At 38.3% G+C, this 14424-nt stretch overlaps 1 protein-coding gene and 1 non-coding gene across 2 annotated transcripts; one reads left to right on the top strand and one right to left on the bottom strand.

Moving 5' to 3' along the window:
* The first annotated feature begins 201 nt into the window (after positions 1 to 201).
* On the top strand, positions 202 to 274 carry trnar-ucg (transfer RNA arginine (anticodon UCG)). Its single transcript has one exon. It is a non-coding gene; the product is annotated as a tRNA-Arg (tRNA).
* Positions 275 to 1648: 1374 nt separating this feature from the next.
* e2f8 (E2F transcription factor 8) lies at positions 1649 to 13811 on the bottom strand. The gene is made up of 14 exons (XM_051901283.1): positions 13522 to 13811; positions 12444 to 12531; positions 12056 to 12307; positions 11786 to 11942; positions 11376 to 11687; positions 9547 to 9708; positions 8793 to 8930; positions 8473 to 8676; positions 7358 to 7442; positions 6806 to 7268; positions 6212 to 6529; positions 5960 to 6095; positions 3941 to 4263; positions 1649 to 2436 (listed from the first exon to the last, which is right to left on the bottom strand). Exons 2-14 carry the CDS (start codon positions 12522 to 12524, stop codon positions 2287 to 2289), a joined length of 2781 nt encoding a protein of 926 aa, XP_051757243.1. The 5' UTR covers positions 12525 to 12531; positions 13522 to 13811; the 3' UTR covers positions 1649 to 2286.
* Positions 13812 to 14424: the final 613 nt, after the last annotated feature.

Raw genomic sequence — 14424 nt, 5'->3', positions numbered from 1 at the left:
TTGTTCCCCACTTTAAAGGCTTGGGTGTTCAACTCAGTTTAAAGGGATAGTTCACCCAAAAATGAAAATTCTGTCATCATTTACTCACCCTCAAGTTATTCCAAACCTTTATGAATCTTTTTCTTCTGCTGAACACAAATGAGGATATTTTGTTGATCGGCCCCATTGACTTAGCTGAGCTTATTGACTTTGATATCAGCTGGCCTCGTGGCCTAATGGATAAGGCGTCTGACTTCGGATCAGAAGATTGCAGGTTCGAGTCCTGCCGGGGTCGCATCTTTAGGGACATTGTTATATTACGGTAAAAAAAAAGTACAGAAACCAATCCAGCTCCTGGAGAGCTAAATTACTGCTGAGTTTAGCTCCAACGCTTAACAAACGCACACATGAACCTCTGAACTGCAGTGTTCAGGATTACCTGATTCAGGCTGTGCAAATTTGGAGTTCATGACAACAAAAGCTGCATTTTATTTATCATCGGCTAATTTCAAGATCAAAGACCGCAATAAGAGAAAGAGCAGCATCCGCACTGGTAAGATCATTTAGTCTCACTGCTTTTAATTAAGATGGGTGTATATTTTGAGAGTCTGCGACGTATTTTCACATTAGTTTGCGGCAGTTTGCGCGTTGGCTTCATCTGCGGCAACGTATATGTTGCAACACGCTCGTTACTGAAATACTTTGTAAAAGTAGTACAAATAAATAAGCCCCTTCTATAAACCGCATCTTTAGGGACATTATGTAAAAAATCATGTACAGAAGACCCTTCTCCTGAAGAACAACATTATTGCAAAGTTTAGCTCACACACCAGAACCTCTAAACTGCAGTGTTCAGAATTAACTAAAAAATTACATATAGGTGTTTTGGAACATCGGATTGGAATTAAAATTATCACATTGGTTGTGATGAATCCAGCATCCACTGAACTGTAATATTGTGTATTATCGAATATAGTGAAAAGTAATCTGTATAGCAAATTTCAGCTGCCTTTTTTTTTAATTTCATTGCAAAATGTAACTATATTGTCGCACAGCTCTTTATATTATAAAGTTGGATAATGTCCAACTTTATCTGCATACATATGTAAGTATATTGGCATAGGGTGATATATACTAGCATATCTCAACTGCTTGTATTGGCCAAAATGTTAACTATATTATCTATAGTTAAAAACTAAAATGTATCTTGACTTGATTATGCTCAAATGTCAGTTAGGGTTACTTTAAAGCAGGGGTCTCCAAACTCAGTCCTGGAAGGGCCACTATCCTGCAGAGTTAAGCTCCAACCCCAATTAAACACACCTGAATCAGCTAATCGAGGTCTAATTCGGCACTTCCAGGGAGGTTTGTTGAGGTGAGTTGGAGCTAAACTCTGCAGGGCTGTGGCCCTCCAGGACCAAGTTTGGAGAACCCTGCTTTAAAGTGATAATAGTGAGTTTAAAGGTGAAGTATGTAAGATTTTTGTATGCTAAAATGCATTCTCTTGATCTAGTTTAATGTTTGACTACTATTAGTCTGCCATTCATGTGTTTATCTCCCTCAAAAAGTGTAAACATGAGAGTGGTCTGCTCAGATCCACCAATAGCGTGAGTTTGGGGTGTGGCTACTGTTCACCAACAATTAACAGACAAAAAAGTAAACACAAAAGTAGAGCACATTCATTTCTTTATTACATAGAAATCCAATTGTTCAAATAAATGATGTGCAGATTGTAATAATTCTAGATTCATTAACATAAAATACAATAAATCTACAATATTTTATAAACCCTTAATCTAACATTCTCCCATATTAATACATCATAACACAATGGCCAAGTTATGGCTATATAATATACTGTGGTACTTTAACACTTAAAGTCAATGCCATTCGCAACAAAATCTTTTAAAATTTGGCAATTTCTAGAATCCCTGAATTTAGAGTTCCTGTTAACATTTCATACAAATCTTTAAACATTTTTTGTCCATTCTTCCTTTTTTAACCCTACGTTTACAACATTTTAAAAAGAGCCACCTGAATTATACTTTCATTTTGCAAAGAAACCCTTAACAATCTTCCTGCCAAATAGCGTAGCACCATGTTTGCATGCTGTCCTGCCTTCCTCGCTCTCGGCAGTGGAAAGCACCAAGAACCACAGATTCATGTGAAGTTAATGCAGACTCTACAGTAAAGTAACGATATAAAAACACTCAAAGACAAATAACAAGTACACACAATGGCTCAAACAGAACAGTGGTTTTTAGCAGCATAATGACTGCAAGTGTGATGATCCTCAGTGTGAAGGTCTTAGTTGTCCTCTGGACTCACATCAAGCTTTCTCTGAGGGATGTAGATGTTTTTGGGAGCTGTGGTGTTGGTTACAGTAGGGAAGGAGACGGGTGTGTGAAAGAAACTCTGCTGGAGAGGTTGACCGCCTTTAGGTGTGGTTACTAAAGCCTGCAGGAGAGAGAGCACATATGTAAATGACTTTCTTAAACAACAAAGGACTATTCACACAAACTGAGGGAGGCTCCAAGAAACTGATATGGAAATTACACTACAGTTCAAATGTTTAGAGTCGGTAAGATTGTTTTAGGCCCAGTTTCACAGACAGGGTTTAGATTGAGCCAGGATTAGGTCTTAGTTCAATTAGGACATTTAAGGGCTTTTATAAACGTGACTTAGAAAAAAACATTACTGTTGTGCATCTTGAGACAAAACAATGTTGCTTTCAGTTAAAACAACTCAAACATGCATTTTAGTTTAGAACTAGACTTGCGTGTAGACCATGTGTCCTCCAAAAACGCTAAAAACATATCCATGGCACTGTTACTTGTAAAATGATTTCGCAGATAATTTGTTTCAGACTAAAAATGTCGACACAATATAGAGTACTTGCTATGTATCTTCAGAGACCAGCAATATTAATTTCTCATCCATTTTGTTCCGTTCTCTGCTTGTTGATGTTGTTGTACAGCAAGAATGTTGTGACAGTTGTATTTGTCCCGCCTCTCCACTCTGATTGGACGGCTAGCTAAAAAATGACAGTGATGAGCGCAGCGTTTTAGTCAAAGTTGAACATTCTTCAACTCGAGGCGACCAGTAAAAAACGCAGAGCGTTCAGCGTTTGAGCATGAAAAAGACGCTCAGTACCTTGTTACACTCCTGGCGTTTAAAAAACGCGGCGCTCCCATCGAAAAAAATTGGAAAAGTACGCTAGCCACTGGAAAAAATGCTTTGATGGACACATGGCCTTAAGCCTGTCTGTGAAACCGGGGGTTAATGTTTTTGAAAGAAGTCTCTTATGCTCAGCAAGGCTACATTTATTTGATCAGAAATACAGTAAAATCAGTAATAATGTGAAATATTATTACAATTTAAAATAAAAGTTCTCTATTTTAATATATTTTAAAATGTCATTTATTTGTGATAGCAAACTGGATTTTCAGAAGCCATTACTCCAGTCTTCAGTGCAGTGCTGGGTAGATAACTTACAAGTTGTAGTCTAATACTCAATACAAAAATATTTTTGTGGAAACAGTAATACATTTTTTTTTTTGATTAATATAAAATTCAAAAGAACATTTATTTGAAATGGAAATCTTTTGTAACATTATAATTAAATGTCTTCACTGTCATCCTTGTAGAACAAAAGTATTAATTTCTTTGGAGAAAAAAAAAAAAAAAAAAAAAAAAATCGTACTGACCCCAAACAGGAAAATACTATAGGCACAACTCAAAATGTTTGATATTTCGTACTGGCCTGGTGTTTTTTTTATTTATTTATTTTTATTAATTGGAAGCAACAAAGGTCTTATTTTCAATAGTTATCCATCTAATGTAGATTATAATATTTTAATTAATTATAATATAAATTATTATAACAGAAAAAGCAACAGTAACTTGCTGACTATACATTATCTCTTACGTTATCCATTGTATTGCACAGCAGTGGTTGTACCTGTGGTATGCTGATGAGCGTGACGGGCTGCCCGTGTATTGAGGCCGGCTGCAGAGCTCGGGCAGGTGAGAGGGGCTTTACAAAGATCATGCCCTGGTGAGGGAGCCCTGGGTGGGGAGATGGAAGTGTGCTGGACGACTCAGGAGTGGAGTTTGATGTGGTGGTGCTGGGGATGAGGCCCAGATTCTGCAGTGTGAAGTTGAGAATAGCAGGACTGGGGCAGTGGATGCGATGGCCGTGAGAAGGGAAGGGGGACATGGGCGGTATCCGGTGGAGAGGGAGCCGGGTGGGGGTGACTTCTTGAGGAAGAGGGGGTCTGGAACCTGGAAACAATGGGAATGGCTACATCAGTGATTTTTCAAGTTTAACTGTATGAATAGCACTCTGCACAAGAACCCTTGTGGCTTGGCTGGTCACCATAAATTTGCGAAGTAATTCTGGGTGCACACTGTACGATTTTTTACCACTGTTGCTTGTCAGACTGTACAAACATGATCCTAGCTGTGAGCCATGTCACACTGTAGGATCTCATTTGTCTTTCATGTCAGACTGTATGGCAGTTGATATGCGAAGACGATGTGTGTGGAGCAAGTGCTTGTTTGTTGTTGTCTCACTTATCGCGTCATCAGGTCATGCACTACTATTGGTTTTTGATTTGACGGTTGTCGTAGATGTCACACTACAGGACTGTGTGTCAAAACTTCTTACACTGGCAGAATTTCGTCTGAGGTAAAATTTGATCGCAATGGTCATTAATTGGCTGTCCGTAAACATGTCAAACTAACGATCAAAGACTTCAGATTTTGGCCTAGCATCAGAGGAATCTTTTAGGATTCACAAAATTTGTCTCAGATGGCCAAATAGTGGCCATAATTGTACATTGTGAACCTGCTTAAGACATGTTTCTGGATCAACATACTTTGTTGATCCTGGAACAACATTCCTGCTCAAAAATTTAGTCCTAACAGTATCCCTACTCCTAAACCTAACCCTACCTATAAATAATCCCTAAAATCAGAGGGAAATGATAGGTGAAAAACACTGATGTAGAAGCACCTAACCCTGGTTGTCAGCCTAAACTTGACAAACTGTAAAGTCAACAAAAGATGTTGATCCAGAAACATGTGGTACTTGGTGAAATCACATTCACCTGGCTAGTCTAATGCTCACTTATGTTTATTGTGAAACATTGTGGACTATATAGGGCTTTTCACACTTAAAATAGTTAACGCTGGGTCATTCTAAACTCCGAATAAACCTATATCTTCACGTTTCACACTGCTCATAATTTGCCCGGGGTTAACAATCAATCCTAGGTATTCATAAGCTGATGTTTCACACCTTCCTAAACCCTGGGTTAACGTCCTTATTTGCATATTTGCGGTGTCAGTGTCATTGATTGGACACTACATAGTTACATAGTTCTAGCATTGCGCATCCTCGTATTGCCGACTGTACTATCGAGTTTACAATGAATGGACATTTCAGACTATAAAAAAGGTACGAATGAAACGGTCTCTTCTACTCAAATTTTCGCATTTTCTGTCAGCATGTGACATTTTTCCTCTCAAACGCTGAATTTACATACAATGCTTCCGTAATATACAATGTTTCCGTGACTGTCCAAAGCAGGCAAATACGTGATTGGTTGTCTGTTGCTAAGTGTCTAGCTGTAACATTCTAACACTGCATCGTTTCACACTGTACAAGTTTGGCACCGCAAAAGCAGTGCTAACCCTGCTCAGGAGCAGGGTTTCATAACCCCGGGTAAAAAACGGTGCTAACCCTGCTTCTAAATTACAAGTGTGAAACATTCCTTACCCGGGGTTAAAAGCAGTATTTAGAACAACAATAACCCAGGGTTAAGCGCAGTGTGAAAAGCCCTTATGACAAATTTGGGCCAAAATAAATTCTCAAACCTGTCTCATCTAGGTTCCTATACTTTTTGAGCACTGAATATCCATGTTGTTTCCAGCTGTTTGATTACTAGATAAGTACTTATCTTGGGTACTAGCATACCTGCTGTCGGGGTGTGGTAGACATTATATGTTGGTGTGGAGGCTTTGGAGATTTCTCCAGCGGAGCACTGCGCATCTCTGAAGTTGACAATGGACTGCTGAGGGATCGGAATCAAATAACCTGCAGGGATCAAAGTCTGATGCAAACAAGAGAAATTATAGTCAAGAGTATTACTCGTATGAAAATAAAACCATTTGGATGATTCCTACATGAGGAATTTTTTAAGATGCACCTATGTGGTGTTATTCCTACCTCTGTATGTATGGGTCCGGATGGCAACCCCATGTCCTGAAAGGGAACGCTGAGCTTCTGGGCCTGTGACTGTGGTGGTCGGACAGGGGTCAGTCCTGCCTCACTGTCTGAGGTCTGAACCTTGTCCTCCTTCTCCAGGAAGGTCTCCACGCTGTGCTCCAGAGGCGCTGTGCTGGTGGGTAATGAGGGAGGCTGGTTCTCACAGGGCTTGGAGAACTCCAGATGCAGGGCTCTCGGGGAAGGGCGGTGGGAGACAGAAGCCCCTCTATGGGCCTTTAGGCGAGCTTGAAGAATCTCACACAGCTTTGGAGAAACACTCTTAATAGGAAACAAACACCAGAAGGTTGGAAATGTTACTAAAAGTAATGTCAATACATGAAATGCAGTTCATTTAACAGTTCAGACTGCAAATGCTAGTTCAATTTTTTTTTTTTTTTTTTTTTCAGATTGAAAAAGATCATATTTATTTATATGGACCAAACAATAAAGAGCAATATTTACTAAAATCTTTTTTATACAGAGAAAGACTGAATGACCTTCAAAATTTAAAACTACTTCAAACTAAAAACCTCAGGTAACATCAGGCAACCTCACCTTTGGCTCTATCCGCTGAAGTTTGGATGGACTTTCCACTAAGCTCTTTTCTCCACATGCTCGTTTAAGGGTTGAGGGACTTGTCGGCTCTTTATCATGTGATGACTGGTGGTTGGTTTGGTTACTGCTAGTCATGGCAGCCGGTGAGGTCTTTGCGTTTGCACTCCCTGGGCTCTCAAATGTCATTGACCGGACTGCTAGGCTGGTGGGCTGCGGTCTGAGAGAGGTGGGGTGCACGTAAAGGGCATATGACCCACCAGCCTGGTTCTGAGGAATCAGAACCGGGATGATTGGGGAGCACTTAGTAGAAAGGTATGAGATTGCCCCAGCGGGCAAAACTGGGATCTGCATTCCTGAAGGTCCATGGGGCTGATGATTGCTAGCAGACGTGGATTCAGATGAGTGTGAAGGACTTCCATTCAGAGAGTCTGTCACCTCATTGTTCGGTTGAATATGACGGCCCCTGTAAGCCAAATCCATAGGCATTATATCTGAAATTGGTAGTTCATTGTCTGTTTTCTGTTTTAAGATGCAAAAGTTGCGTTTACTTACGTTGATTGTTTATCTAGTTGCTTTTTGCAGATAGCAGCCAGATGGGCCATTTTGTTTGTGTAGAACTCATTGTTTGCAGAATCACCTATCAGACAAGAGATGGAACATTCGTTTTCTGGTGTAGTAAAAGTTAAGAAATTGATAAGTTAAACTGTTGAAAAGTTTTGAGTTTTTGGTAATACTTTACAATAAGATTTCATGTGTTAACATGAACTAACAATTAACAATATTTCTACAGCATTTATTAATCTTTGTTAATGTTAATCTCAGCATTTACTAATAAATTTAAGATCAAAAGTTGAATCTGTTAATTTTAGTTAATGCACTGTGAACCCTAACCCTAACATGAACATTTGTATTGACTAACAATAGTCAATAAAGGCTGCATAAAATATATTGTTCATTGTTAGTTAATGCATTAAGTAACTAATGTTAAGAAACCAATTACCAATTTCTTTTTGTTTTTGAAGGAAGTCTCTTACGCTCATCAAGGCTGTATTTATTTTTATCCAAAATATAGTAAACACAGTAATATTGTGAAATGATTGCAACCTAAAGTAATTGAAATAATATATTTTAAAATGTAATTTATTCCTGTGAGGCAAAGCTGAATTTTCAGCATCATTACTCCAGTCTTTAGTGTCACATGATCCTTCAGAAATCATTCTAATATGCTGATTTGATGCTTAAGAAAAATTTCTTATTATTATCAATGTTGAAAACGGTGGTGCTGCTAAATATTTTTGTGGAAACTGTGATTAATTTCTATAAAAAAAAAATAAAAAAAAACTTAGTGACACCACAAAGACTACTTATCTGTTTAATATTTTGTCTATATTTCAATGGACATCAGTGGAGAACTAGAAACTGTTCACCCATGTCAGGCTTTTAGTGTCAACACAAAGCCTCTAAAATTAATTTTGTTTGTGTGATCAGATTTCAAAGAGACCATCTCAAGCTGGGAGATCAGGAGGAAGGCAAACTTAAGACTAGTACTATTAATAATAACTGACCTTAACAAGCAGTTGATATCTGAAAGTAGTTCAAATTCCCACAGAAAACAGAAGATGATCAGTCAGTTGCTTGCTTTCGATGAATCAACAACAATGGCTCACCTGTCATTTTAATAGGACTAGAAGGTGCGGAGTTTATTTTCCTGCGGTCGTTCTGTATGCTCTTAACCAGCTTGACTAAGGAATGGTGGCGGGTAAAACCTCGCTTTGTTCCGGGGGAGGAAAAGAGATTTTTAGCACAGTTATCAACAGAGGAATGAGACTCCAGAGGCTGTGATGCTGATGATGTAGTGGAGGTCCCTGGATCTGTAAACATAACCAAGAACAATAAATGACATAAGATGTGAACTCATGCACATTGCTTAAAATAAACACCATAAGTCTGAATAGGATTATAAACAAGTCAGACAAGTCACACTCACCCTTTGGAGATGGTAAGTCTTCTGGTCCAGTCCACTTGAAAGCAGGCTTTCTTCCTTTATCCTCAGTCACATGCACTTTCTTTATCAGCTCTAGGCTGCTCAGAACATTTGCAATGTCATAAAGTCTGCGGATCTTGGCTGCCATCAGAAAAAGAGATAATCAGTTCCATCTCCACTATAATGACAGTTAAATTACAGATGAATTTTCAGGTACGTTTACATGACAACAATGTGCTAAAAACGGAAAGTTTTTCCTTTGGTTTTTCGTGTACAGATGACAACATTGTCAAATTGTTTACACGGATACACAAAAACGACTAAAAAACGCTGTATTCTGCTGCCAGGCCAGTAGTTGGCAATGTCATTTTGTAAAGAAACACTACGCATCTATAGACTGAACAAGTAGTATGCATTAGCATGACACCATCGTTTTCACAAATTTGCATTTTTGTAGTTTACACAGAGATGATAACGGTATTGTTTTCAAAAACGTGCACTTTGAAACCCGTTTTCAGGCCCCCAAAATGCTGTTGTCATGTAAATGAAAGGCCAAAACGCATAAAGTTTTCCGTTGAAAACTGTCGTGTAAATAACCCCTTAGACTCAAGTTTTAATAAAAAAAGCAGTTTTTACTGGTTGAGTACATTTGATTATGCACTTTTTGCAAGATTTGTATCTGTTTTCAACCACCAAATGAAACGGATAACATAATGATCAAAGTGTATTTTATATGTACAATGAGAGCAGCACTCACTTTTGAACTTGTTTTTGTCCTGATCCACCACGTGATCTTCACCGATGAGGATCTTGGCAGCTATTTCAAGACTAACCACAGGAGGGCTGGACACCAGGAACAACATGACGAATTTCTGACTCATCACTCTCAGAGATTTGTCTTTCCGACTATTTGCTGAAGCTGCAGGAAAAAGCAAAGTTAACGGGATTTATTCACTGAGTATGCATAGCATGAATTTGTGTGTGAAATCTGCGTATGAATACTTTAAAGAACAAATCATGATTGGTCAATAACTTTCATATGAAAATGTATTCTAAATTTACAAAGGGTGGCATGGCATAACAGTGTTGAGATAAAATGTTACAGATATTTAATCTTAAAGGTGCAGTATGTAATGTTGACAGCTAGTGGTTAAAATGGGTACTGCAGTCCAAATTTAAAATATTGGAGAGGGTTGTTTCTCCCAAGCCCTCGTACTCGATGCTCATGTGGGTTGCCAGATTAAAGACATGCAACAGGAATGAACGCAATTGACAACGGAAAGCAACAAGTCTTACACTGTAAGTTGAGTTTATTTATCCGTGTTTTAATATACCTCTGGACACAGAGCTTTTTAGATGGATGCTGAGGCTTTTTTAGGTTGGGTAGAATCTGCGATCTCTGACCCAGTTCGTTTGCTGGCTTCTATCGCTGTGTTTTCTGCCAACTGTCAACCCGGGGTGTCTAAATACTACTGGGTAAATTGGCAGTGGGCATCTCAAAGTAGAATAACTGGCTGCATAACTAATAACTAGCACTACTTTTCACAGAAACAAGTATGTGACCTTAGCATGTTTCCTAATATCTGCAAACATATTTTGGTATTTTTATGCTTTAGTACAGTCAAAAAATGACATATAGCACCTTCAAACATATTTAATCATATACAGTAGGAAAAACTGCATTATAGCAGCTGCGAGGTTTCTCTGCATAAAAGCGCAGATACACCTGGCACAAAACATAGGCAAATCGCTCACATTTGGATCCGTGCCAGATGAGAGAGGTATGTGAGGTAAAGTGTATTTGTATAGCACATTTTCCACATGCCAGTAGTTTAAGTTTTGCTTTAAATAAATTTGTTTAGGCTTGGTATTTATCATAAATGCTGCTTATAATGAATGCCAATATAATTTGTTTTCATTCCTATTCTGTTCCATTAAATTTAAAGAATTTGTTGTGGACTGAGATAACCTAATACATTTATAATGTTTGTAAATGTTTTGTTTTATTTACTGCCATTTTACATTATTTCTGAATGTGTTTCTGAACTTTTAAGAGACTCAATCTGTGTATTTTGTTTCTCTCAACAATGGAATTTTGACACGCAGTGACTTATAGTCAGATGTAGTTTATTTTCTGGAAAATATGTTACTCCATATTAACATTAGAACAAAACTAAGAACAAATTCATGTGCGTACGCATGTTTTGAATTAGGTGGACATTTTTCCTGTGTGTACAAATACAAAATAATCCATGCAGTTATTAATAAGACCCAGTAGCCTGGTTTCACAGACAGGGTTTAGATTAAGCCAGGATTAGGCCTTAGTTCAATTAGGGCATTTAAGTCGCTTTTATAAATGTGCCTTAGAAAAAAACATTACTGGTGTGCATCTTGAGACAAAACAATGGAACTGACATATTTTAAGATGTGTTAGTGAAAGTTACATTCAGTTAAAACAGCTCAAACATGCATTTTAGTCAGGATCTAGGCTTAAGCCTTGTCTGCGAAACCAGGAGTACGTCTTTTTTATGCATAGACAGATATAATAAGACAGTACTGCCTCAGCAGAGGGTCTGACATTGTTACCTGCTTTAGGATCTGTTCCTGAAAGCTCTGCTTGACCAGAGTCTCCATCCATATCAAAACTGGACATTTCTTCATTCTCCTTCTCCTCTCCCTCCAAGTCGAACTCTTTCTCTTCTCGCTCTAGGTTCCTTTGACGGATCTGGTGCATCAGTTGCTCATAACGGTTCTTTTTGCCAGCCTGTTTCAGCTCGGCAAGCGTCTGCGCAAGTTTCACCCGGCCGTGCCACGTGTAGCAGTTCTTAGCCAGCCGGCTGACCATGTTTAGACTCTCGAGGACGTTCATGATGTCGTAGATCCGGCGTCGTTCCACACCTGAGGGGATAATGAGAATGGAGGCAATTAGGATTGATGAAACAAACATGATTTGATGACAGAAATAAGTAGTTTTGTTTGATCAGTGAGTGACTTACTCAGTTCTGTTGCCACATCGTCGAGGCTGATTTTGTTGTTTACAGCAGGATTGGGGTAGTTTGGGTACCTTGCAAGAAATTTGTAACACAGCAAGCCAAGGCTTTTGTCTTTACGACTTATCTGGAGCTTTTCTACTTCTTCCCCTTGCTCAGGCTCCTGTGTGGCACGACAATGGAAAACACACACATATCAAAGCATTTTAGCAATACAGAGGATAAACTGCAACAAATAGTGAGAGATGCATGTTACACATAGACTTTTACTGATACCTGTGAGTTCTCCGATTCACCGCTGTCCACGGCTTGTTCCTTTTCACGGTTGCGAATCTCAGGACTGGCTGCACTGATGAGCATCTTCAGGTTGGAGGTGGGTGTCCAGGGCTCGCTAGACGGTGCCTCAAGGCTCTTAGTAGGTGTTGTCAGGGGCCCCATGTTATTATGGCTCTCAAGTGATGCAGCTTCAGATACTGGAGCCTTATTTGAGTTTTTTAGTGGTGTTTGTGGTTCCACAAAAACATGTCCCTGTTACACAGAAAACACAATAGGTCTGCATGATTATAATCACATTTTTTCTTTTTCAAAAAATGCTTCTAGAGTGTGACAATAATTTGTACTGGTTCTTGTTGACATCTGTCAAACCAAAATACTTATAACTGACCTTGTCATTTGTTGATGCCTTCAATGGACTTATTAAAGGTTTCTTGATTAATTTTTGACCTTCTGATAATGTACTGGACATTTTCCACCTAAAGAAAACGAACACACGAGGTAACGTTACAATAATCAACGTTCACGTAAATTGTTATTTTACAATCAATAAATCAGTCCTACCGTTTCTTCACAGCATTATACATTCTTGGAGATAACATTGTGAAAATTCTCAACTATTTCTCGCACAGCTAAAACTATTTTTTTAAAATTTAACAGACGTGAATAAATGTGCATAAATCAATAAGTATTTTGATTTCAAATAAACAGTGTTGATTTTTTGCGCTTAGCAATAACTGACAAGCGTTCCATCGAATGGCTACGGAGAACTTAAACGAAAACACGCCCCCAACTGACAGCAGCCAATGAGAGGGCAAGAGGAGGCGGGACTCCACCACGTCCCGCGCGCCTCCACACTTTTTGAAATCTTGGCGCGGAATCTAGCAGATTGCGAAAGATTTAATCCGGAAGTAACTAACTTTTCTACAACTTTAAAGAAATCGTCTATCTGTTCGATTGTCTTGCGTTTTGAATAATTCAACAGTCTAGATGAACCATTAATTTTCCTAAAACCAGTTTTTAAAATTACCCGGCTACCAGCATAGTTAGCTAATAACTTATTTGCTTACATGCTGTATAATTCCTTTAAATTAGAATATAATAATTAATTAGCGCTCGAGAACTAATTATATAGATATATACATACGTATTTACGTCAAGATTGTAGTCATGTTGGCTCATAACACTACAAAACTAGCGGTTTCACAGTTAGCGCGGGTTCAAATCCAGAGAGCCAAGAGCCGCCAGTCTGATGTGTGTCCTAAATGTATGACAATTAATGAAATTAACGCACATATTATAGAGCAAAAAAATTGTTTTCGATTAGTTTTAATACCTAAAGCGGATATGTTAAGCCAAACAATCCTGAAACTAGCTAACGTTACAGCAAACTACCTCACATTACATTTCTCTCCATTCTCCACAGAGTAAAACTACAAAAACATGACAAAATATAGAAAGCTACTTACCCAGAAAGAGAAATGTAGCTCTCTCACATACTACTCGGCATCAGTCGTGCCCATAAATCCGTAGGAATACTTTACAGGTAAGTATCACACGTTTACAGTTCCTGGTCTCCAATAATATCTTATCCAACGCTTCTGTAAGTTAACCCAAGTCACATTAAAGTAACCGTGAATAAATAAAAAGAGAACACAAACTGCCTTTGATGCATAGCTGAGGAAAAGTTGTATGTGTCCGTTTCCTAGTGAGTAAAAAAGTTTATTTGATCAGTCTGACCATTTGTCCCGCCTAGATACTGGACACACAAGCGCGCTACACTCCGCCCCTCCTCCACACTCCTCTCCGCCAATCAGAGCGGTGGGCGGAGTCAGACTTCCGGCTGCTACTACGACAGCAGGTCGTGGGGCGTAAAATCTCTCAGTGAACCAAGTTGTTAGGCTCTACGTGGTCCTGGACACATATCAGTAAAGACAGCGGTTTATCGATTTTCTTTCTCAAAAGACAAATTTTCTCATCTGAAAAAGTAAATAAATAAAGTGTTCTGAAGTGGTTTAGGTTCCCATTAAATCATACTAGCCTATATTGCCGCCGTACCATCGTTTTTTTTTATTTTTTTTTATTTGTTTTAACGAATTACAATTACAGTCAGGGGGTACATTAAATAAACTTCATTAAACAATCATAAAACAAATACATAAATAAAATAAACCAGACAAATTAGAAAAAATAGAAATAAAAGTTAAATAATAATATGAAATGTTTACAAATAGAAGCACATTTAAAGCGTTCTTATTTTTTAAACAAAACATTAAAAACAAAGGCTTATTTCCCCCAAATTTAGATTTATGGATGCTAAATTTAGCTAAAAGAAGCAGCAGATTAATTAAATAATATTCCGTATGATAACA

This window comes from Ctenopharyngodon idella, chromosome 7 (assembly GCF_019924925.1).
Source record: "Ctenopharyngodon idella isolate HZGC_01 chromosome 7, HZGC01, whole genome shotgun sequence".
Classification (NCBI taxonomy): domain Eukaryota; kingdom Metazoa; phylum Chordata; class Actinopteri; order Cypriniformes; family Xenocyprididae; genus Ctenopharyngodon; species Ctenopharyngodon idella.
The sequence above is the reverse complement of the archived record's forward strand: the minus strand, read 5'-3'. Positions and strand labels throughout refer to the sequence as shown.

Excerpts from the sequence above, each read along its gene's own strand:
- e2f8 (XM_051901283.1), bottom strand. The coding sequence starts at position 12,524 with ATGTCCAGTACATTATCAGAAGGTCAAAAATTAATCAAGAAACCTTTA. Across the intron at positions 11,688-11,785 it reads CGATGTGGCAACAGAACTGA|GTGTGGAACGACGCCGGATC; the intron begins GTAAGTCACTCA and ends TTATCCCCTCAG. Across the intron at positions 9,709-11,375 it reads AGGAACAGATCCTAAAGCAG|CTTCAGCAAATAGTCGGAAA; the intron begins GTAACAATGTCA and ends TTTTTCCTGCAG.